We start from the raw sequence: 26,200 nt of genomic DNA, 5'->3' as shown, positions 1-26,200 counted from the left end.
ATATGGACAACCCAAGCATTTAACCACATGTAGTTTGCCTGCCTTCTTGACTCTCTCCTATCTGACAAATCTCAATGGGGTTGATTCCATGTCATAAAAATAGCTTTTTAGCAAAATGATAAGAAGCATAAATATTGGAGTTATCTACTTCTGACACAATTGACATTACATATTAAAAATGTTTCTTTAAAACAAGTTAATAATTTTACCTTTTTAAAGTTAGAGTTATTATAACCGAATATATTAAGGTTTTTTGTGCTCAAATGACTTCACCTCATTTCAAAACCCTTACATTTGGTTCAGCATTTAAAAGAATAGATTCTAACGAGAATACCCCTGACAGGTATACAACACAAAAAAATATTTAAACTTAAATATTGATTACTAACTAGACCAATGAGCCAATCATTTGTCATGAGTGTTAGTGCTATGGATGAGCTATGAAACACAAAATAAAAATGTTTTTCAAGCAAAAACTATGATGATTAAACGATAGAAATCGCTTCAAAAACTTTTACTTTTAGATCGTTCATCTTTGGTGAGGCCATAATAGTATTCTTCAATATTTCTCATGTTTGTTTAATGAATAACTAAAATTATCAATTATGATTATGACATCATTTTCAGCTAGTCTAGGATTCTAAGATTACGTGAACACACTTATGTTGTAGGCCTTCACAAATTTCAATAAAATTTTATTTAGTTATAGGCGCGAGTCTTATTTCTACATTTAAATTCTATATGTAAATAATGCAAAATTATTATATTAGATACTCTCATCTGCCATTCCACTCTTCCAGATGTTTCCTTGATTAAACACAAATGTCTAAGGCCTTATTATCCATGTTGTCTCTGTACACGCTAATCTGTAGCTTTGCCAAATATTGCAGCATCACCGACCACCAAGCTAGAAATGCAATATCGACGGTAATTGTGTTTTTGTACCACAGCTTACCTACTCCATGCTTACGCTGTTGTAACGTTGCACGTTTTATGCTGCTTGGCTACTTACTGTCTCATATAAATCCCTTTTTTGATTATCTTTCTTTTCATTTTGATGTCTACAGTTACCCATAATTCTCAATGGAGCCCGTTCCGTAAGTGTCTGGTAGTAGTGTCTACAGGTTCTCCGCACAAACACACCTTTCACACTCGCTCAGTTATGAGTCTTATTCTTTTCTGCATGTAGATGCATCGAGTTTTATTTTTTCTGAATGTAGACACACCATCAACGTTTTTGAAGCATGTTTTTACTTTTACAATGACCACTCACAACTTTAAACTGTTTGTGTTAAAAGCTAGTTCATTGGTTGTATGGTAATATCTGCAAGTATTTCATAAATGCTTATCTACCCAAATCTTGAGGAAATGTAAAAGCAGTTGAAGAAACCACATCTTTCATGATAGGAAGTGCTCAAAAATTGGTGTGGTTAGTATTTAATGGAATCAACACTGGTATAAGCATTGACAAGTTTATACTGTTTGTCTTGTTAAAAAAATTTTAATCAACAAAATATAAGTTAAAAGGAATGATAGTGATATAAAAAATTTGCAGTAATTACACTAACTCTCTATAAACCTGTCAGAGTGCATGCTAGTTGCTTGTTTCTCTAACACTATACATAGGTAGACCACTGCTCTCTCTACTCACATTCTGTGTCTATGTTCTTTGTTATTCTTATATCAGGTATGTTCCATTCTCCTTTCATTCCAGTTTGATACCCTGGTAACCATCCATACCTACAGTAGTTAGAAGCTACAAATGACGAAGCTAGTATTGACATTAGTGAGTAGATTTTGTGAGGCCTGGTAAGGTTAGATTGGAGAAGGGTAATAAAAATAGGAAGAATTTTAAGGTTTAAGCTGTTATTATATTGCTAAAGTGTTGCTCAAATTAATAAAGTGCAAGGAAGGTGTTTAATTACAATGAACAGAAGTAAAAGCTATTATTACAGATGTACATGTACACTTGTCTAATCTGATCTGCAGCATAAATATGATATAACCACCGTGTTATGGGTAAAACCATTATTATTATTAGTATTATTATTATGTATCATAAAGCCCATTGATGCTTCATTCTCAAGAGTGCCACCAAAATTTGCTGGAATCTTACTATTTCTTTAATGTGTTGCAATGAAGTTATCATTATTATTATATCAGTTTTATCACAGCTTCAGCTCGTATTATTTTCTGTCATCTACGCGGTTCCGCTAGGCTGAGATGGACAGCCTAGTATAACTAGGTCGATGAATGGAAATAACATTAGCTTAAGCTGTGATAAAACTGATATAATAATAATAATAATAATAATAACTTCATTACAGCACATTAAAGAAATAGTAAGATTCCATCAAATTTTGGTGGCACTCTTGAGAATGAAGCTTTAATGAGCTTTATCATGCATCATGCATAATAATAATAATAATTATTATTATTACTATGCTGCATTCTGCAAAATAATAATAATTATAATAACTATAACTATTATTATTATGCATAATAAATAATGCATAATAATTATTATACTTATATTTCCAATTGAAACTTATTAAGTTTTAGGTCGGCGCCGAATTTACGAAGTGAACAATTTAAAGACATCTGATGTAGAACTAAAGAGCAGCATATCTACAGGCAGCAACCCTCCTTCGTACTATGAAGTAGATGAAGAAGAGGTTCACGTCAGTTATGATAACCGTTGTTTCAGCTCTGCTGTTTCAGAAGCCAGATCATCATCTTGTAAGGCTACAGCTCCGGAAGATATATCTCTTACAGAACCCCGAGATGTAAACAGGTCTTCATTTGATAAGTCTTGTTCTGAGCTATGATTTAGGTCTCAGTTCCACACAATTTATGTTTACTGTTTTTAGGACAAATCAAGGAGAGAAATAATTGACTTTTTATAGTTTATTTATCCTGTTTTAAAGTCAAACTCCTTTATTGACTTGTTTGGTTTTGAACAAGGCAAGAAACTGATTTTCATTTTGTTTTGACATTCATTAATAAGTCCAAAAGATTGTTTATACTATATTTTTATACGTACATAATGTAAGATTATTGTAAATACATCTGTTGTGCAGGTCCTTCAATCACAGCAATGAGTCGTAGCATGGGGTCAATAACTAAATACACTACCTTAAAGAGGTTGCTGTATACCAGACTTACCTTAATCTGCCGTAAGTCTAAACTAGAGGTGCCACCTGTAGTCAAAGCGACAAGACACTGATTGCAATGAAAAACTAGTCACGACCAAACCTGTCTGGCAGAAATTAAAAGTTACCCATATAAATGTTTTATTATTCCTTCCACACTTATTTCCAAACACTCCAAGTAAACAAACTATACATCAAGCTTCGGTGCTTAGTCAGAATATGAACTTCCTACAAAGTATGATGATATCTCGGGGTAATAGCTGCTAGAATGAACCTGCGAATTGAGTATCATTCAGATAGGACTCTTCTAGGTCATCAACAAGTAAATTATAATAACCTTATCAAATTATACTAATACTATTAGCAACAGGTTAGAAGAGAGTAGAGAATTTTAGGGAAGTTGCAAAAGATTACCAGCTTCGTTAAAAAACGTAAACTGATAGTAATAGAATCAAGATGCTACGTGGAGAGTTGATACATAATCTTGGAGCAAAGTCTTACAAACATCAAGGAAAGAAAAACCTTTATTTTATTGGTTTTTAATTTATTAATTTAGTTTCTAAATTCAAGTTAAGTTTTTACATTTATTTTGTTGCATAGTTTTAAATAATGCATTTATTTTTTAAGCTTTACACGTACATAATTTTCTGGATTATTTCTCATTGAGATTGGGCTGAGGAACAAACGATGCTTTTTGTAAGAGCAGTTGTTTCAACTTACAGTCTTGTAACACGAAGCAAATGTCTAAACATTAGCTCATAGGTTGAAGCTGTAATAAAAATACCATCAATAATAATAATAGCAATAATAATATTAATAATAACAACATTAATTAACTGAAATGACTCAGTCTTTGAGAAAATCGTTTAAGAAGCTTGGATCAAATCTCAGCAACTATCGATCAATAACCTAAATGTCTAAACACAGCTTGGAAACTACTGACATCAATCCTTACAAAAAACATTACAAGCCCTTCCAAATTGAGATTAGTTGTTAGCCGGAAAAATAAAAAGGGAGAGAAATGATTTTGAGGAAACAGAAGATTGCTTGCTGATAGATAAGACCACAGTCTATGCCTAAAACAAGTTTCATCAATTCATTTAAAGAAAAAGGTTGGTTTTGGTGACTGATTACACGCCTTTGCTAGCACCATTTACAGTATATCAAACAAGGCAACTCCAGCTAAGGCAGCAAAACTAAGTCTTAACCTGTATGACTATATACTGAATATATAACCTAATATGTATAGGAAGACTACTGATCATGGAAATACAGATGTACTCGATCACTTACCCTCTGATTCTGATCACAAACTTAATGAAAAGAAAGAAAATGAGTTTGTGATAGTCTGCACAATAAAACAGATTGGAAGCCAGCAAAATCCATCAGATTTTGGTATTCTGAGGAAAAAGACAGCCAAGGACTCCATGCTAAGCTCTATAATGAGATACATAAAGGATGGGTGTTAAAAGAAATGACGGCAATCAAGTTGATACCATAACTCATTACTAAAGGTTATTCAAAGGGAGACTTCAAGAAACTGAAGATGTTATGGTCAACTGAAGGTCAAACTGAAGGTCAAACTGAAAGTCAAACTGAAGGTCAACTGAAGGTCAAACTGAAGGTCAAACTGTAAGTCAAACTGAAGGTCAACTGAAAGTCAAACTGAAGGTCAACTGAAAGTGAATGTTTGCTGCAAGAAACAAAATGATCGTCTCTACATTAACAAGTTTTCTAACTCTTTCATCTTGGAAACTTTAGCAAGCAGAGGCTGAAGAATTTTGCTAAAACAGCAGTTTATTGGCCGAGGATAGATCAAAATATCGCTGATATTTCACATTAATTATTTTCTGTAATGAACATCAAAACCAGCCAGATCACTAACTCAATCACTCTTACATGTTTCCTTAGCCTGTCTTGACAAGCTGTTGTTTTTGCGTAGTTGTCTCCCCGTCGAGCAGCGAGCAACAACTGCTGTTGTTGCTCGCTGCTCGACGGGGAGACAACTACGCAAAAACGACAGCTTGTCAAGACAGGCTAATGTTTCCTGAGAAACCATGAAAATGTGTCCATGGGAACCATGCGGTCACTTTCATGGGAACAAATAGTCAGTTATACATGCTACCACTTCAGTAGCAACCAAGGCTGCTACGGGGCTGCTCATTTCGTACGTTCTATTGTCTCAGTTAATGAACAAGCAAGCATTTACTTCTGCAGGATTTTTGGAATGTTGCTAGAGCCAATTAATGATGCATATTACTGGAGCACCATACTATTCAGCCATGAATAGAGCTGCAAAAAGACCATCACAACCTTATAAACCAGTGTTCAAAAAGTCTGCTCTTTTTGCAAATGCAACGATACAAGAGTTTTGATGCAGTAAAGAAGGACATCTTTGTCTTTTTGACATGTACCAAGTGAACTGCTGAATGGCAGACATTAGTACATATAACTCATGGCAAACAGATGCAAAACATCTATCTACTGATAAAGTACACCATTACACAGTTGAAACATTGTGCTTTGCTCTATACCAGGGCCAAAAAGAGAACAACCGCCTAATTACGATACAGCTGTGGTACAAAAAGTATTTCGTTGCAGAGAGATAAATGTATGAGTTCATTTATATAAGACCAACCTACAAGAGACATCTGGATCAGAAGATGTAATATATATCTTCTAGATCAGAAGATCCAGAAGGTATATATTACAGAAAATACATATTGCAAAAGATACAGAACCATCTCTTGACAAAATTATCGCTCCAACCAGATCTACAAGCGGTACGTGAAATTAAATTATCAAAATGAGACATCACAACCTTCAATAACTAATGGCAATGAACCGAACAGAGAGAATCCGCAACATTCAAAGAAGAATTGCTAATAGTTGAAGTAACAAGCAGAGCTTTAAGCTAGCAGGAGTGGTTAGAGTGCTACATTGCAGTGTGCAACCATTACGTTGCATGTAAAAGTACTAATTTTGCGTTAAACTCGTAACATGCTTTTATGTGACTGCTGTTGTTCCTAAAGACTATTAACTCCAGTTTGCTATCAAGCTCTTTGAATGTGCATAAATAGGATAGCTTTTACCCCTTTGTTGTACACTCAGTTTTGTATACACGTACAAGTGCATACAAGTATCTGTGAAAATATAACAGAATTAGCATACTAATATCATTGCACAAAGTAACTTAACTAGCCATAGAATAAATCCCGAATGACCATCGGTGGTGAATGTTATATTCTGTAAATTTAAGTAGCTAGGGAATCAACAACACAAATATGTACTTTAAACTCTCTGAAATTAACAATTCATATGAGGCATACTTGAGATAGTTTTCAATAAGATTTTGCTAATATGATGTACCACTTGTCATAGCTAACATAATAACTAATAGAAAAAAACTGAACAAAATCAGGCAGTCAAGAGTTGGGAGAATCAAGACTCGCAAGAGAGCAGAGAAGAGAGAAATGGAGCTTCCCGCTGAATACGCGTATGTGATGTTAGTAGCAGTGATGATTGTCATAGAGCTCTTCTGGTTTGGTTTCCAGCCAGGCAGCACCGCATTTCAAAAAGGCAGCCTCTCTATAAATATCACATCTAAGGCAAAAAACGATGTGCTGGTATGTATACTTCTGTAGTATATATACTTCTGTACTTATAACCGGTGATTGCAACTTAAGATAACTGCGGTCATAGCTAGCGTTGAGTGTTCAGTAAGGAGATAAATTGTTTAATCCATTTCAGGTATCGTGTAATTTTATATCACAAAAACATTCAAAATAATACCAACATTGTTTGACTAGTCTTACAAGAGTGTTAGTGTTGAGATATACCAGCTCGGTGGTACTATTCCTTTTACTGAATTGAGTCTGAACAACAAGGTATTAAGTTCAAATAGTTTACTTTGTTTCCACCATTGTGTAATATAATATAAGGTATAGCATATACAATATATAAGGTATAAATAACATGTATTATAATATGATATAACATGGTATTATATACTGTAGTAAAATACGAAGCAATATTGTGTGATATAATTTATTGTGGCGTAATATAACATTGTCTAATAAAATAAAGTGACTATAATATAGTAAAATATAGCATGTCATGATATGTTACGATATAGGCTTACTGTTATAGAGTGTAATATGGTGTGAGGTGTTATATTATAGTATAATGTGATATAACATATTATAATACAATATAATAATACAAGTTTGTTTATTATAATACCTTTTGCTGTAATTTATTATATTACATTAAAAAGTTTGCATGACCAGCACCGATTTGACATGATCAATCATTGCAATTTTTTCTCAAACTTTAACCTCTGTAACAAGCTTACGCTGATTTCCTGCAAACACCTCTGAGGACACTTCTAACATGCTGCTAAATAAAGTTAACAGACATCAATTATACAAACATCTTAAAATAACATTTCTTGATGTTACTGTTCCAATTGTTTTTAGAATCCTGCTATCGATGACTCACTCAAGCAGGCATCGCAGCAGATAATTCAGCAGACCAGCTCGAACACAGCCTACCAGACAGTGTGAGTTAAGTCGTTAGTCAACGATTAGTTAAGCATGACTCAAGCTAAATTTACCACTTCCTTCGCGAATTGCTATGGCTAGTGTTCCAACATTTGTGTAACTTTTCTTTAGGTCTTCAGGCTAATGTGTGAGGTGATTAGGTGAAAGGTGTGATATGATTAAAAACTCACTACACATTGTAACCATGTTTTTCTGATAGCATAAGTTTTTGTCGCACTGACAACATTTGTCTTGCAGAATGCAGAGATACAGCCTGTTTGTGGTTATGATGTGCCTTGGAGGGATGCGGCACCCTGTAAGTGTGTAAAAAACTAGTTCTAAAAACTCAGCTGCAAACTTAATTTTTGAGTATGTTTGATTAAATAGAACTCAACGAGCAAGTTTAACTTTTGCTTAATACGCTCAAGAAACTCTTGGTTGAATTTAGCAGACAGCCATTCGACACAGTAGTGCTGTGACATGATTGACATCCTAGTTCCTCTTTCCTTTCCTTTTAGATCATAGCAGCGTTTAGCGGAGTTGTTTGGGCTTATAATACAGCTGATTTCATGACTAGATTCAGTACAACAGGTATGCATCTTGACCTTGCTGTTATATAGTTTACTGTAGGTCCTTATAAACGTAGAAAGCTTGTATTGCTGACTACCAATAATTGTCATATTAAAAGTGAAAAAACCTATTAACTATTATTCCGTTTTTGGTAACTCAAACTAATATATGAATAGATGTAAAACCTTCAGCTAGTGTATGTATAGAATGGTTCAAATCTTTAGTTTTGTTAGTTCAGTGACCAAAAATTAGTACATGCTAACATATACTTATGCATGTATGTGTTTTATTGTTCTAGTCTTGTGACAACATTGCTAGGACTTTGGGCTTTAGAGATGTTATGACTTTATTAATCTGTGTGGTTGTAATGACTTTATTAACTTTGAATTTTGACTTTCAACCACAAAACCTCCTGGTGAAGTTTAACTACAAATGCAAGTAATCAATATAAAAAATTCAGAACTAGTTGAATGAAAGCAACATTACCTATAGGCACACAAAAGAACAAGAGCATACGACTGAAAATATATTATAAAAGTTTATAACTAGTAGGCCTACCTTTTGCTTCTTAGTAAATAACTTTGAGACTTTGCGTAACAAGAAATATTTTAGTAATTACATACATGATCAGCTGCAAGTAAATTGGTTCATTTGGACTGAGCAACTTTACTGCGTTCACTGCAACAGAGGTCACAGGTCAACGACCAGTCCTCAAATCGCATACCACTAGATAACAAGTATGGCTCACTCGCACCAGCCAATTAGGCGATACAACTACAAAGGCCTAGCAAACTGTACACTGATGCATGTGCGACAAGCAACCAGACCCATGATCAACGTGGGCTAGAAATGATGATGCAATGCAATTGGGAACCAAGGGGATAGATAACTACTCCTATGGTGGAGTCTATGTGAAATAAACATTAAAATACACAATCTTTACAATTATCTTGAGGTTATGTGATCGCAGATAATCATAATGCGGGTGTTTTACTAGGCCTAAACACAAACGTGTATTTTCTCATGACTCATGAGAAAACAACCCTTCAACAACCCCTTATTTGTAAATACAATGTACTGTGTATGTATGCGTAACAATTGAAAAAAAAATTCTCGACGTATCGAGTACTTTCTGTTGTCAGAGAGTTTTCTAAAATGCAATTTTGCTGTAAAATGGAAAATTGAGGCCCAAGATCTCTGCTAATCCTTTGACTCCTTTACTGCCAGCTGTGTAGTCTTAAAGATATTGCTGGTGCTGGTCTTACCGTATTTTATTATTTCGTGTTGATTACTTCATGCAGTGTACATGTACTATAGTAAACACAGAGTTCCAGCTATACATGACTCACCCCTTGATATCCTTAGTAGACAAACCAATGTTTGTCATAAAAAAAGGCTCGGGAATTTTTTGCGCTTCAATTTGGTAGACTGCATTGTGGGAGCACTATGCACTTTCCCAATCAGGACCATCTATGATTAAATTAGCATTATATTCCTTTATTTTAAACATAAAATAAAAGTTTCAGTGAATAATGGTTTCTGAGCTGAATGGCAGTGAAATCCTCAGTGACTGGAAAGACACTCACAAGCTGTTGAGCGCTGAAAAAAATTTGTTTTGTTTATTTTGGGAGTTATCAGGGATTGAAATACTAGTTTTTCATATAAGGGCCAAACACCATACAGCAGACACATTTGCCTTGTTGAATTAGCAGAGAAAGTAATTAAAGGCTAGAAGCTCTCTCTGGTTCTCTCAATGACTTTTAAGGGAAGCAAACTCCAACCCGCTGTAAAAAGGTCAGGCTATCTATATCACTAGGACACAGCATCTCATATTTTTTGTAATAATTGTTTTTCTAAAAAAATAAAATGAGTAGTGTGCCAATTTGCAATTAAGTTGCTTTAATAATGTGCTGCATAAAGTGTGGCGAACTCAGCGAGGAACTAAGGCTAAAATTTACAAGGTCAACAAAGTGAGTTGCAGTTTTGCTATTTTATCTGCCACTGTAGGCAGCCCATCTCAGCTAACTTTTATTATTAGCTAAAGTTTAAACCAGAAGGCACTTTGGTAAGGAAATAATTAGCAACACTTTGGAATCAGTTTAACTGCACAGCTGTGTAGTCATTTAATTTTTTTTAGAACTTATAAAAATACCAAATGGGTATTTAGGTATATTAATAGTTTAAAACCATTTTTCCCCACTTAATGGCTTTTAATTTTAATTTGTAAAAGGCTCTGTAAAGAATTTAACCTAAACTTGACTGAGAATTGTGTTGGGTTACAGCTGGAGCCGCCATTGAGGAGAAAAAGAGAATTTGGCAGTACTACGCGGCAGAGTTCATCGCCCTTGGATGCACAATGTCTGCTTCAGTCGGTCTCCTTGGCTTTGCTTAACTTGTGACCAAGCCCCCGCCAAAAAGGAAAAGTTTTTTTAATCATGACCAAGAAGTAACTCTACTGAAAACGGCTAAGAAGTAACTCTATTGATCAAGTCCAAAAAGTAACTCTATTGATCAAGTCCAAAAAATAACTCTATTGATCACAGGGCTCGCATATTTATATGATTGAAGGTGATATTCAAAAAATATAAAGAAAGCAAAAGTCAAATTTGACAAGTATTGTCTACTCTGTTGTGTTTAGCTTAAAATGGAAGTCTGTGGTATCAGGCTACTGCTCAAAGAGAGTGTGAGATGACCCGTGTTCATCAACAGAAAAACTACTATAACACAATATTATTGATCTACCAGATTGTGACGTCACACCTGTGACATGTACATTAGTCTGGGTTAAAGTCAAGGAATTAGCAGACAAAACTCTAAGGCTTTCTTAATCTTGAGATAAGGTAAGATGGTTCAAGAAGTTATTTTTTGTCAACCAGTTAACATTAAAAAGACAAATTTCTCAAACATGCTTCATGTATACTAAGGGTAAAACATTATATAGACTTGTGATTAGCAAAAAATTTTGATTGAAACAAGCTGGACTTACCAAATGGAAAGCTTACAACTGCAACAGCTTCCTTACTAACTTACACAGCTGTAGATATCTTGAATAGTTTTATTACAAATTTTGGTGATCATAGAAGTAGATATTAGACCACATATGGAGATGTTAGACTATTATAGATTATACAGTATATTTAGCTGTAGAAGTGTATGTTAAGCCACAAATGTAGATATTATACTAAAGACGTAGATGTTAGACTACAGGACATGCATGTAGATGTGGATGTGAGATCACAAATGTAAATGTCAGGCCACAAATATAAATATCAAAGTAAAATGAAACAACATGTTGGACATGTAGATGTTAGACCACAAATGTAGATGTTAGACTACAGGTATTGATGCTAGACCACAGGTATTGATGCTAGACCACAGGTATTGATGCTAGACCAAAAATGTAGATGTTAGACCTCAGATATTGATGTTAGACCACAAATATCGATGTTAGACCACAGATGTAGATGTTAGACCACATATGCAGATGTTAGACTATAGATTATAAATGTAGATGTGTCTGTTAGGCCACAAATGCAGATCTTTAACTAAAGATGTAGATGTTAGACTACAGGACATGCATGTAGATGTGTATGTGAAATCACAGATGTAAGCGTTAGGCCACAAATATAGATATCAAAATAAAATAAAATGATATGTTGGACAGGCAAATGTTAGATCAAAGATATAGATGTTAGACCACAGATGCAGACAATAAACCTCAGCTGTAGGTGGTCAAAAAGTCAACTAAAATGTGATCCAATGCAATATTTGTATAAAAATCATTTGTTGTAGTTGTATGAGAGCAAAATCTCAAATAATGGAAATTGTTCTAAGCATAATTCGAGTATTGTAACCAACAGCTTGCTGCCGATGGAAAGTGCTGCTGTGTTATGCCACTTGGCACTTTACATAATGTTGAAGACTTTGGGAATACTTTGGATTGCTAGAAGGTTTTATATCCTGATATAAGCGGCCCTTTCCAAACTTTGGTTACAATCAGGTTGAAATCTATCAGTTGTCTTCTCATGCTACCAAAAGGATAACTTGATGACTGTTCATAAATGGTCTACTAAACAATTACATTTCTATCCAAAATTATACATTCTGATTTTCTAGTCTTTTGGCTAAACCCTGCATGTGTGCGTGTATCTGTGCACTCTCAGAGATCGAGCATGATGTCTACTTGCTTGAATACCTATACTTTCTGATAAAATCAACTGAAACTTTATGAAGGTATATCTTTAAGAGCATCGATGCACAAACAATAAATTTGTGATATTGTCTAGACATTCTGAACTGAAAGTCAATATGTTGTCGACAGCTGGAGATATGCTCAGTTGAAGAGTGACTGGTTGAATTGGTTGAATGCCATTTTTGTCACCAACGACAGCATTTTTTGAGAATTGAACTCTAAGTCCCTGTTCGCAGATCAGTCATTCTAGATGACCTACAGGAAGTATAGCAATTATCACAATTTACATAACAAGCATTTAAGAATGTTATTTTTACAAATGACAGCGACTTAGATTAAGATTGTCATGGTATGACAGCTATTAAAGTACTAAATACATAGAGCAGCAATGACCTAGTGGTCTAAAATGTTTGACCTGAAAACAACAGGTTGAGGTTCAGAGGTCACCAAAAAGGTCACTGGTAGAGACAGGAATGACATTCAACCCTAAATTACCCTCCGCTGCAAGACATGCTGTGGCGATTCACATTGCGTCGAACTCAATCATAACCAGCCAAAATCACAGAGCCGTTGTTTGTGCAACTTTAACTATAACTACGATTATGCTCATTAAAACACCCGCCATACTTGATCTTTAAAGGTTTTCTGAGAGCAAAAATACCAGAACTACGATGCGAAGCTGCTCTTGAATGCAAATTACGTAAATTCATTCCTTGTGTAATTGTCTTGTGAACCTGAGTGTGAGAAACCATCAGTTAACTTTGAAAAGGCTAGTAGATGGTCGATGACAAGTTTTGTAATCGTTTTAACAACTGCATTTTGTAACAACGCTCTATATGGTTAACAATTTACCAACATTACTTTTATTTTAAAACAAAATCCCTAAATTGGCTTCAGTGAAATTTACTGATTTTACTTTTCTTCTTTTGAAATATACAATTTCTCCATCTTGACTACCCTGCTACAAGCTTATACTCTTGTGTGTCTCCATCTGTAGCGGAAAAATGGCAATAATTATTTTGTAAAGATTTCTATATAAAAATTGTCACTGCTAGAAAAAGCACCATTTTTATCCGGGTTATTAATCCCCAGAGTCATAGAGCAAACCATAAATAGTACATTGTAAACAGACCATGTATCATATAGTTTGCATGAGCAAATGTTTTACTAGCAAACTATCTATTTGATAGAGCAAATAAATAATATCCCATCTCAAATATTATTGTCTAATACACTGACTGAGCTCAGTGCTTTGCACTGACCTAAAAGCGCAATCAAATAAACCTTAAGCGAACAGCAGATGTAATAGGCACATTCGTTTCCTTGAAGGCTTTATAGCACGTGCGTGCGAGCTAAACCAAAGCAAACATCGTCAACCAGCTTCATGTAGTTGAAAAGGAAGGATCTCCATCAGGGATCTTTTATAAGAAACTGATTGGGTAAGGAGTTTAGTTAATCAACTTGACTCAGGAACACTTTTCTACTTTGTGATCATATACCTAAGTGCTGCCTTTGTCTATTTTAGGAGTTGTCTGACCACAAGTGAAGTTTTTGTCTCCTTGTATATTATTTCATGCATAGATTTGAGACAAAAGTGTCAATAATCCAAATAATATATTATGGTGCTTTATGTTATCTTTGTTTAACCGTAAAGCATCATGCTTGTGTCTTCATATTTATTAAGTTAATTTCCAAATTGACCTGCCAACAAGCACTTGTGGTCAATAAGTGTTGTTTAAAAGCCAGCATTCAACAATATGATTAAAAGATGAACACGCTAAAGGCTCTTGAATAAATTGCAGCGAGCAAACTAATCTAAAGAATAGAAACTTGGCTTTTGAGGTTCTGAGGCTAGAGTAACGATTGGCGTAGTTCCAATTATTTTTTAGAATAAGGTATAACCACTACTACGAACAACTTGCGTCCAAGTTACTTAGGATAAAGTAAGTACATACTTAAAATAGTAACTTGTTTAAGTTACTTACTTGTTTGAGTATGTAACTTGTTTAAGTTACTTACTTGTTTAGGTAAGTAACTCGTTTAAGTTACTTACTTGTTTGAGTATGTAACTTGTTTAAGTTACTTACTTGTTTAGGTAAGTAACTCGTTTAAGTTACTTACTTGTTTAGGTAAGTAACTTGTTAAGGTTACTTACAACGAGTACCTTTCAGTTACTCGTTGTAATAAGCAGTTACACACAAAGTCATATATAAAGTTCAGTGAAATTTTTTGGCATAGGGTCAATAGTTAATGAGCTGTGATTGTCAGAGAGAAAGGAAGACAAGATTGAATTAATTTTATATAGGAAGCCTAAATTCAAAATACAATTAACGTCCTTTTAAACAACCATATGAGTTAATAACTGTCAATCTTGTCAGCTAACAGGTTCAGTTAAAAACTGCTAAGATAGCTTCAGAGCTCAGCAAAAGAGCCCATCGTAACAAAACCACAATTGTTACATAGATTCAGTTGAATCGGTGTAGTTGATATTAGAAGTGTGGCTGCAGTGGCTGCCATCATGACTAATGCTGCCGATGGTTTCAATTGCGCATTTCGAAAGGCTTTAAAAGTGCTGCTTTCGGTTATGTGGCAGTCAAGGTGAGATGACGACACATCTGTAGAGTGATATGGTGTTATGTGACAGTCAAGGTGAGATGACGTCACATCTGTAGAGTGATATGGTGTTATGTGGCAGTCAAGGTGAGATGACGACACATCTGTAGAGTGATATGGTGTTATGTGACAGTCAAGGTGAGATGACGACACATCTGTAGAGTGATATGGTGTTATGTGGCAGTCAAGGTGAGATGACGACACATCTGTAGAGCGATATGGTGTTATGTGACAGTCAAGGTGAGATGACGACACATCTGTAGAGTGATATGGTGTTATGTGGCAGTCAAGGTGAGATGACGACACATCTGTAGAGTGATATGGTGTTATAATCCTTAAAGATTTGCAGACTTTTCTTTAGCATAAACTGACTCATCTAAACTACTACCGTAATGCATTCACAAACCCTGTTACATAACCTCTCGCTTACAATAGGTTCAAAAAGTAACTCTGCCTTCAGAGCAATCATTATCTTATATGAAAGAAACAAAATACAGCTTCAAACAGGATATTATCTAGCATTATCAGTTGTGTATTATCTATAATTCAGCTTAAATATCTTTCTGTTACTAGCTGTCACAAATCTTACCAGGTTTTGACTTTATCTTAGATGAAAGGAAAGAAAACTACTACCGCCATGATGCACCGTGTGCAACATGGCACAGTGCATCCATGTACCGTGTGCAGTTACTCAAATCCTCGCACACACCTATCTGTTTCATTGAGCACTGCTCTAGCGTAAACAAAGTACATGTATTTCACCTAAGAGTACTAACTCCTCAGGTCAACTTGGATAAATTAAAATGTAAGAAAACCGATTATGCTAAACTAAGTGTAACTGACTTGATTGATGTTATGTAAGTTATTTTTTAATCAAAATATATGTTAACTGTATTGGGCTTTTTTCAAGGATTCACAAAGAGGTATATTGTCTCCTTTAACTCTCAATACTTCAAAGCTTAAACTTTAAAAACATGTTTTTTATAAAACTTTGAGAGGTGGTTAAAACTCAAATATTTATAATTATAAATCACACTTCATCATGGTGTCTGCGTGTGTCCATTAGCAAATGCTATGGATTTCTACAGTTTTTGGCCAATTTCATTTAAACTTCCCACGGATATGCTCCGCGCTATTTGCTGGCTTGATAAAAATATTTGATTCCACAACTCTTTTTCCTTAGAGAACCAGCCTCTCAAGCACTCACCTGTGGGCTATCTGATTGAAGATGAAAGAAATGCGGGGCATTACCAGGCTTACCACTAGTCACTTCTGTTAAGCATTGCCTAATCATATTAAATATCAAATATTAATATTAAATACTACGAAGGTAAAACAGGCTTGCAATTAAGTGTGTTGCTGCAATCACTTGGACTTCCTGCTGTACTTCATTATTAAAACTTGCTGTACTTTCAGCCTTTTAAAGCCTTTTCCGTCTTTTTTTATTTTGGTTATTTGTACTCACACCATAACAATGGAGCAGTAGTACGCTGGCATGTAATCAGTAGGTCAGTGGTCCGAATCCCAGAAAAACCATTGGTGGTGTTAGGAAGGGCATCCAGTTAGAATTGCTCCTGCACCGAATCTCATTTACAAATGGTGACAACACATTCTGCACCAGGATATACCATTTGCAGTGTTGACCTCTTAAACGGGAAAGGTCGAAAGAAGAAGTAGTCCTACCACAAAGAAATGATTCGCTACATATCCATATTCATACACTTGCAATCTTATATAAAGTGCACGTGCACTCTCACACACATGCGCGTGCGCAGTGCGCATGTGCCATGCGCATGAGTGTAACAATACAATTCACATCAGCAAACAAGAAAAGCCCTGGTGTGCATCATTGCTATGTCGAGGTCGATAAAACATAACGATAAAAGCTATTTTAGTCATAGCGGGCCCAACCCTCTCCTTATGAATATGCTTATGCAACCATCACGTGTGTGACACAGGTGTGACACAAGTGCTAACATCTTCCACCACTTCAACTGCTTGTTATAAATTATTTTTACTGTTTTTAAGTAAAAAATTTATGAATTACCCTTGGCTTTATCATTCTAATGATAGAGTTGACCAGCCAAGCACGTCGATGTAAACAAGCTTTTTAGTATCATGAAAATATTAAAAGGAGACAAAATGCTTCGCCGTTATCTTAGCTGAATCTCACGCAGACTACACTCCATTAGAGATGGAGTCGTCTTCTGATTTTCACTACCAAACATGTATCTAAGTTGTCAATACAAGCTCCTTATTTACACATTCAGTCTCAGCTGTCACTAATCTAGCAGTCATTTGGTGCTTTCAATTGACAAGTAGGTGCAGGTTGTTACATGTCGGTACATAGGCAAGTGAGTTGGACTGACATGAACTGGTAATGGTGCATTGGGAAAAGGGACCTTTTGAAAGACTTCTGGAGCGACCAGCTATCTGGCTCATGACTAAATAGGCAGACAATTAGTTGACTGTTCTTTGTGAAAACAAAAAGTGATGTAGATCCTATCTCTTTAGTTTATAAGTCAGTTTTTCAAGACTCTCACCATTTTGGTTCACAATCTCAGTCAAAGAACTGCATTTTTTGTTAAAAGAAATAGTAAACATAATTACTCTATGTTATTACGACAGAAAACAAGCCAAGATGCAAATTTGAACCAACAGCATAAAGTCTACAAACAACATACATGCATATCTAATCTATTATTCTATAATCTATCTATACTATCTGTCTATAATCTATCTATACTATCTATCTATAATCTAATATCTAGTTTTATAAATGTTGCTCAAGCAGTCAAACGTAAATCATTGCTGAGTTGTACATATCATATGTTCCTGTGTACATGTAAATGAATATATATACAGTACATAAATCCATATGCATATGAATATATATACATGTATATAGTACATATATTCATATGCATATGAATATATATTTACAGTACATAAATCCATATGCATATGAATATATATATACAGTACATATATCCATATGCATATGAATATATATACAGTGCATATATCCATATGCATATGAACATATATACAGTACATATATCCATATGCATATGAATATATATACAGTACATATATCCATATGCATATGAATATATATACAGTACATAAATCCATATGCATATGAATATATATATACAGTACATATATCCATATGCATATGAATATATATACAGTGCATATATCCATATGCATATGAATATATACAGTACATATATCCATATGCATATGAATATATATACAGTACATAAATCCATATGCATATGAATATATATATATATACAGTACATATATCCATATGCATATGAATATATATACAGTGCATATATCCATATGCATATGAACATATATACAGTACATATATCCATATGCATATGAATATATATACAGTACATATATCCATATGAATATATATACAGTACATATACCCGTATGCATATAAATATATACACAGTACATATATCCATATGCATATGAATATATATACAGTACATATATCCATATGCATATGAATATATATACAGTACATATATCCATATGCATATGAATATATATACAGTACATATATCCATATCCATATGCATATGAATATATACAGTACATATATCCATATGCATATGAATATATATACAGTACATATATATCCATATGCATATGGATATATATGTACATCTATGAATATTGTGAAAACTATCAGCAGACTTTAAACTAAGACTCAAAATATGAAAAAAGGTTTTTGTTTATGGGTTTATAAGCAAAGAAACAGCCTGTATATAGCCTGTATATAGCCTGTATGTAGCCTGTATGTAGCCTGTATATAGCCTGTATGTAGCCTGTATGTAGCCTGTATATAGCCTGTATGTAGCCTGTATGTAGCCTGTATATAGCCTGTATGTAGCGTGTTGTAATTTTAGTATTGAGTTGAGGTTTTCATGCTTTATATATGTACTAACATACCAGTGAAATATGTGTAGAGTAGTACCTGAGATTGTTTGAGCTTTTTAGTTAACTCTTCGCAAATAAATCATTGTCAGTAAAGCGAGCTAAATGCCAAATGACTGGAAGATAAACATACATTCTTTTTTTCAATGTATTTTCATTTATTTGCATGTATTTTCAATCAAGAAGAGGTATAATTTTACAATTGCTTTATAGACCTAACAAGTTTTTGTCTTATCTATTTTAAATTGAAACAATAAAATTGAACAATACACATACGAATCAGGATATGGCAACCGGAAATGTCATACTTCAGCAAACAACTAAAATATTTTACATAGGATAGTTTTTAAAATTATTGGCTGTGTTCATCAAAGTTGAATTACACAGAAAAACAGCAATTTTAAGAGAAGGAAAGGCATATCAGTGTTCATAGCAAATAAGGACTGACTTTGAGAATTCTGTTATAAGAAAGTCTGTTGAGTGATATCAGTTTAAACCACTCCTAGTCTCACTTCAATTTAAATGTAGTAGCCATCAATCAATTATTATTAGTGGGCTTTCCAGGTCCGTAATATGAAAAATTAGCATGGCCAAGCAAAGCCTGCTTTGTCAAACAGGGGTGATTCAGCCTAGACATGTAATAGCATGTCTACTAACACTGTGAGTGTTATAGTTCTATGTCTGGCCAAACTTTGGGTATTATTCTACCAAATAATCTGGGCCAATGCTTTTTACTTTTTCTATATAACACTCATAAAACACCATTTGCATTTCACCCTTATCTTTTGCATGGGTGTAGCTGACATTGCATAAAATTTTTAATGAGAAAAACTAGATGGGCTTAAATTCAATATTTTTCATCATGAATTTTACATTTAACCATCTCAGCCATCATGGCCAATCAAATCAAATAATAAACAAAGAAAAACTCAGTTTAATAACACACACAGAAAAACAAGTTGTAAGCGCAGACAAATCAACTCAAGCAATAACTGGACAAATCAACTCAAACAATAACTGTGGACAAATAAAATCATGCAATAACCATGGACAAATCATCTCAAGCAATAACTGTGGACAAATCAGCTCAAGCAATAACCGTGGACAAATAATCTCAAACAATAGCTGTGGATAAATCAACTCAAGCAATAACTGTGGACAAATCAATTCAAACAATAAGTATGGACAAGTCAGCTCAACAATAACCATGGGCAAATCAACTCAAGCAATAACTGTGGACAAATCAATTCAAACAATAAGTATGGACAAGTCAATTCAAACAATAAGTATGGACAAATCAACTCAAGCAATAACTGTGGACAAATCAATTCAAACAATAAGTATGGACAAATCAATTCAAACAATAAGTATGGACAAATCAATTCAAACAATAAGTATGGACAAGTCAATTCAAACAATAAGTATGGACAAGTCAACTCAACAATAACCATGGACAAATCAACTCAAGCAATAACTGTGGACAAATCAATTCAAACAATAAGTATGGACAAGTCAACTCAACAATAACCATGGACAAATCAACTCAAGCATTAACTGTGGACAAATCAACTCAAGCAATAACCATGGACAAATCAACTCAAGCAACCACCATGGACAAATCAGCTCCAACAATAATTGTGGACAAATCAAGTTAAACTATAGGTGCAGATAAACCAAGTCAAATAATAAACAAACCAAAAGAATAAATGTTAATATCTAAATCTAATTTGTAAACTATTTTTTTCCATGAATTACATACCGTAGGTCATCAACCCCATTGCACCATGATATTGCTTGCATTATCTCAAATCTGCTTTTTTAATGTGGCCAAGAGGAATTACATACCAAGCTAAAATGTGAAGCGGTGAGATGATGATGTGATAATACATGTTTCAGCATAAAGGGCGACTAAATATCAAATACCAGGAAAGCTTCTCTTACCAGCAAATGTGAAGGTGATTCATCGGGACGCTATCTGAAAGCTTAGATAGGCTATATACTCATTACATCACAGCAAGAAGGTTTTGTTTACTGTTTCACACAGCTAAGAGCTGGCTCCAAGTTAACTTACACAACTTATTTCTGTCACGACAATGGTGAGGGTGTATCTAAGGAAAGTTCTTAAAAGAATATGATATTTTTGTTGCAACTTTGGAATGTGTTTCGAGCCAAAACTATTTTATATAGTCTGATTTAAGTGCTTGAAGCTTTTTAGTTGTAAACTATTTACTATATAACTTGAAAAAAATCGTATACTAGAAGTTTTAATCTACAAACAAAATTGCTGTGTAGCTATTTTAATTCTTATTAAAAGTGTAAAAGTATTAATGATGGATATGGAAAAAACCTATTATCTGACATTAGATAACAGGCAAGCAAAAAAGTGGAATAGTGCCATATATTTTAGAAGTAGACACGTGCATTAGCAGCCACGCATAGGTGCTGGTTCTACTCTAACACAAGGTAATAGCTCATTGTGCTTGACTAACCATTTTGTCAGTACCTTGTGGTAACACTCACGATAAATATTTCCATGTTTTGAAGGTTTTGTAAAAAAACATACTTTACCAAAAACATACTTTACCCAGATAAAATTCTAGAATAGTTACAGATGGGATTTAGACAGTTTTAAAAGAAACACTAATTTCTGAACCAAAGTTCCTAGCTTTTTTGAGAAAGCCTTGTATTTATTATTGCTACAAAAATATTAAAGATAACTCCGTCTACGGTCATCTTGTCACCGTGAAGTTTGTAAAAATTCATATGAAATGCTTCATTCACGGGGAATTGTGCTAAGCACACAGTTTTAAAACTTGAGAACCTTTGAACAGTACCAAACAGATTCTGTGGCTGCTGTTGTGCTATAGGCCAGGGATCATAGCATTGGTGAGCGTGCCTTTCCTCCATGCTATTCTAAGTCTTGCTATTAAGTTGTGACAGGGCACCAAGCTGGTTATCTGGCAGCTGAGTGTCAAATCAAACGTAAAATTAAGGTCAACTCTACTCACAAATCTTTTGACATATATGATGTAGAATTTGAGTAAATATTTGTCTCATCATACAAAATAATTTCAAACATAATTTTCTTCTAAAATTCTCAAAACAAACTTTTTAATTAAGCAAATTACAAAACAAATTAAAAAATATATAAAAATAATGAAAATATATATAAATTAAGTAAATTTAAAAACTATATTATTCTCAAATAAAGTATATACATTCAACTTCAGACAGCCAGCTGTGTCGTCCTTTTTTGAACCTGTCAGTAGAGTATAGAGTAGCAGGGGGGTTGGTAACAAACCCTAGCCATGATGTTGGAAGACTTGCACCACAGCATTTAAAGGGCTTGTCTAGAGCCATTCCAGAGTGTTCAGTAAAACAAGTATTGTCAAGTAGCTGAACCAGATTGCATTTCTAGGACAAGCTAACTCTAAAAATGAGTCTTCAAGTTCCCAAGTCTTTGGCAGTAAGCTCAAGTCATACTTGAGTGCAGATGGGATGAAGTGAAGAAACAAAGTTTTTTATATATACTTGGCTTCTCTACAATTTATGAAATTTATGAAATCCTCATGGGCATGTCATCATATTCTAAGAATTTTGGAGATGCTGTTGCATGAATCTCTAGATTCATCATAGTGTTTAAATAGCTAAAGATCAGCTGATAGCTCAAAGTTCAAACTCAGTTGCTAGTTGTATGGAGGCATTAGTTCAGAAAAAATATTTACTAAATGAATAAAAGAAGGGAAATATTTTCCTACCACCATTCAAAGCTATGCCTTTTATAATTGAAATATATAATTGCTTACACATTTATAATTGAAATATATATGTACACAACCGCGTAAGCAGTAGACGTCATATTGACTAATAGTCTCAACGGGATGAGTACAAGATATGCACTAGATAATCGATGGCCACAACGTGATTCCAAGAATTGGGACGCTATGATTTCTTGGCTGTGTCATTATCTTCTGATCAACAACATATTGTAAAAGAAAAATCAAGCTATGATAAACACCCCCTTGATGATTGCACATACGTACTTACATTGCCGTGCAGCTTAGCTACATTGCACAGCCCATTTGACATCAGAAAAATAAGAAGCAGGACTCGTTGAGTTCATTTACAAACTAAAAGTTAGCGCTCCAGTCAGCAAAAACTGGTTCACTATTGTAACCAGAACAGTCTAACATCATTGCAAACCCTTGCAATGATGTTAATCATTGCAAGGGTCTATTAAAATCATCTATTAAAATCTATTCATAATAATTTTTCATTCTCATCAAAATCAATAATGCACCAATTTATATCATTAGGAATTACTGTCAAGGCTATCTGACTTGCCAGAGTGACAGGTCGTGTCAATATCAAACATGTAATTTAAGGTTGACCCAAGGTGACAAGGTCATAAGGTAGTTCAAGTCAAGTCAAAGTCATCAGAAATCCTCTTCTGATACGGAGAACAGCTAATATACTTAAGGTTTACAGTTTTTGTATAAAAACTTTTTGTGCTTTATTCTACATCATTCACATAGATTTTTATCAATTCTTAACTTTCTAGGCAGAGAAATAAAGCTTGTTTTTATGCTTCTGCTTTGCTGCCCCAGTTAGGCAGCCTAATACTAGGAAAATAAGGTTAATAATCGTCGAGAGGCTTTTATCATGTTATATTTAGTACCTCTGTTGAGATACAGAACATAAGTATATATGGTTTGAGGAATAGCTGATACTTAGCTCTCAGCTACTGTCAGTTTCCCAAATGCAGTTTATCCTCTTACTAGCCTGATGAGGGAAAGACTATCCTCTTACTAGCCTGATGAGGGAAAGACTATCCTCTCACTAACCTGATGTTCTAATTTGCTTTAGATGGCCTTGACTGATGTATAGAAAGTTTATATCTAATCTTCCATGATTTGGACTGAGCCTTCTTAACTCAAGTCACTGAGTATGCGAGGAGAGAAGCCATCATCTGAATCGTTCTCAAATAAATGCACTCCCAGTGGGTCAAGATATTTTGATTTTTGTGCAACACAAAGTCACCATAAGAATGGCCTTTTTTATTCACATAGCTAACTTAAAATATATTCATTGGCTCTACCAATAAGATTTTCCTAATTTGTTTAATTGTCTAATTTTCCTAATAAGCTTTATGACTGCAGTATTTTACTATACTTCCAAGCAACATCTTTAACCTGTTTTTATTCAAGTCTAAAACCACATTTTTTTCCTGTATGATAAAATTTAGTTCTTCGATTGTGTGAAATCATATTTTTAAGAAAGTGCCAATGTTGCATCAACATTTGCATAGTGTTGTGTTATATCAGATAAAAAGATTACGTACTATTTCTGTGACAACATAGCATGACTAAGGATTTTATTGTCAATAAATAACACAGACAGAAATTGTGTCACTGTGTGTAATGGCAAAAACTTTGACGTGAAATGAGTTAAAAACGTCTTCGGGATTATGTATATACTCAAGTACTTATTAAAAGAGTGAGTACATTAATACGACTGAAAGTGTAAAATCTGTAATAATGCAGTACGCTCCCTAATCACCTGAACCTTTGGAGAACTGTTAACTGTTAACTCTAGCAGTCTAGCAGCTAGTATTAGTAGAAAAGGAAACGTGCACGAACCATGACCTATCATCTCTGTAAACGCTGGTGCAAAGAGGTGGGTTTGAGCATACTGTAGGCCACACAAGTCTCCTGCCACTCAGGTTCATCAAAAACAAATTGTGCACTTGATGGTCATCTATTTCTCTCTCTCTCTCTCTCCCACGTTGATGTCAGTTGGGAGTTTGCGACAGCTGCCCTCAAGATGGCCAACAACAAATGTCAAAATTCTTGCACTTATTAATTGTGCAAACATGTAGACACAATTCAATGGCGAATGTAAGCTATTTTGAAAAATATGGTTGACCAAAAATAAAAATATTTATGCTTGTCCAGTTTCAAATTCCTTATGTGTATTTTACAGGGATACGCATTACAAAATATTAAAATATTTAAAAAACCTTGATTATTGAACTGAGTATCCAAATAACTATCACGTAGTCCTGGGCGTATTCACAAACTTGGAGTTATCTCCTACATACAACTTTCAGCAATATATAACTGGTATGGTGATTATTCTATATATGGTTTTTTAAAAAGGCAACACAACCGACAACAACAGATTAAGTCTAATGTCTTTAAGAAAGGGGGCAGTTTCCAATTAAACAAGGATCAAACATGTTGCTCTTGGTCTAAACATCATTCAGGAAATCTACAAGTTGATACAGTTGTTTATATTAGTCCTGTCATGTTAGTCAGGTATAGAGCAATAGAATTTTCAAAAGTGTACTGTTTTATTTGCCCACATTCTCATCAACTTTTCAACAACATAAAATGAAAGATGAGACAAGTTATTTTTAGCACCTCCTTAATGAGCTTATACGTGCCGCGTATGTTAACTTCCTGTGGACGCAGTTCTGTCATATTGCACAGCATGCCCCATTTCACACTAACAAAATATGAAACACGTACCTCTGCCATTATCAACGATGATGTACTAGTTTTAAGTACGATGACATAAAAGGGTATTTCTACCAGTTTTTACTTAATGGGAAGCAGTAAATATTGTAAGATTCTGTTTTCCTACCTTATAACAACTTACACTAAGATTGGCTAATGCTGGGTAATTATTACTGTAGATAGTGTAGATAGTGTAGCGCCACCTACATTAGTTGTACCAGTGCCGATGCGCTACGCTGGGCAGACAAGCAGACCAGGTTTCCACGGGACGCTATAGTAGAGCGATGGTTATATGATGTCTTATGTCAAGGTCAAGCAAGACCAATGGTCGCTAAGGCCGTTTCCATAGCACAAATATGGCACATCGAACAGGTGTTTCCCTTTAAAACAGCAACACTGAATCGCTACAGATTGAGAGCAACACAGCTGTTTCCATGGTAACACTGTAGCACCATATGACGGTGTTTGGCTACCCTATCACTGTATAGAAACTTAGCAAATGCATCTTCACAGTTGTACGCAATATCCTCTGTTTACTATCTTAATTACCGCCTTGAGATGTTTAACATCCTTCTTAAATCTCTCTGCTCTAAAATATAGTTTTGTGAAAGTTTTATGGTGTCTTCAATTTAGCAAGGAAATGAGGTCATATAT

General features: G+C 34.4%; 1 protein-coding gene across 1 annotated transcript in view; it reads left to right on the top strand.

Annotated features, from left to right (window-relative positions):
* LOC137405254 (adhesion G-protein coupled receptor G4-like) overlaps nt 1-10,655 on the top strand; it is a 37,366-nt gene extending 26,711 nt beyond the window's left edge. The window contains exons 18-25 of the mRNA XM_068091482.1: nt 1,068-1,097; nt 2,563-2,681; nt 4,678-4,784; nt 6,553-6,778; nt 7,631-7,713; nt 7,952-8,009; nt 8,212-8,284; nt 10,546-10,655. Coding sequence (XP_067947583.1) covers nt 1,068-1,097; nt 2,563-2,681; nt 4,678-4,784; nt 6,553-6,778; nt 7,631-7,713; nt 7,952-8,009; nt 8,212-8,284; nt 10,546-10,655 — 806 coding nt within the window. The remainder of the gene's footprint in view (nt 1-1,067; nt 1,098-2,562; nt 2,682-4,677; nt 4,785-6,552; nt 6,779-7,630; nt 7,714-7,951; nt 8,010-8,211; nt 8,285-10,545) is intronic.
* The last annotated feature ends 15,545 nt before the right edge of the window (nt 10,656-26,200 follow it).

Source organism: Watersipora subatra, chromosome 9 (assembly GCF_963576615.1).
Source record: "Watersipora subatra chromosome 9, tzWatSuba1.1, whole genome shotgun sequence".
NCBI lineage: Eukaryota > Metazoa > Bryozoa > Gymnolaemata > Cheilostomatida > Watersiporidae > Watersipora > Watersipora subatra.
The sequence above is the reverse complement of the archived record's forward strand: the minus strand, read 5'-3'. Positions and strand labels throughout refer to the sequence as shown.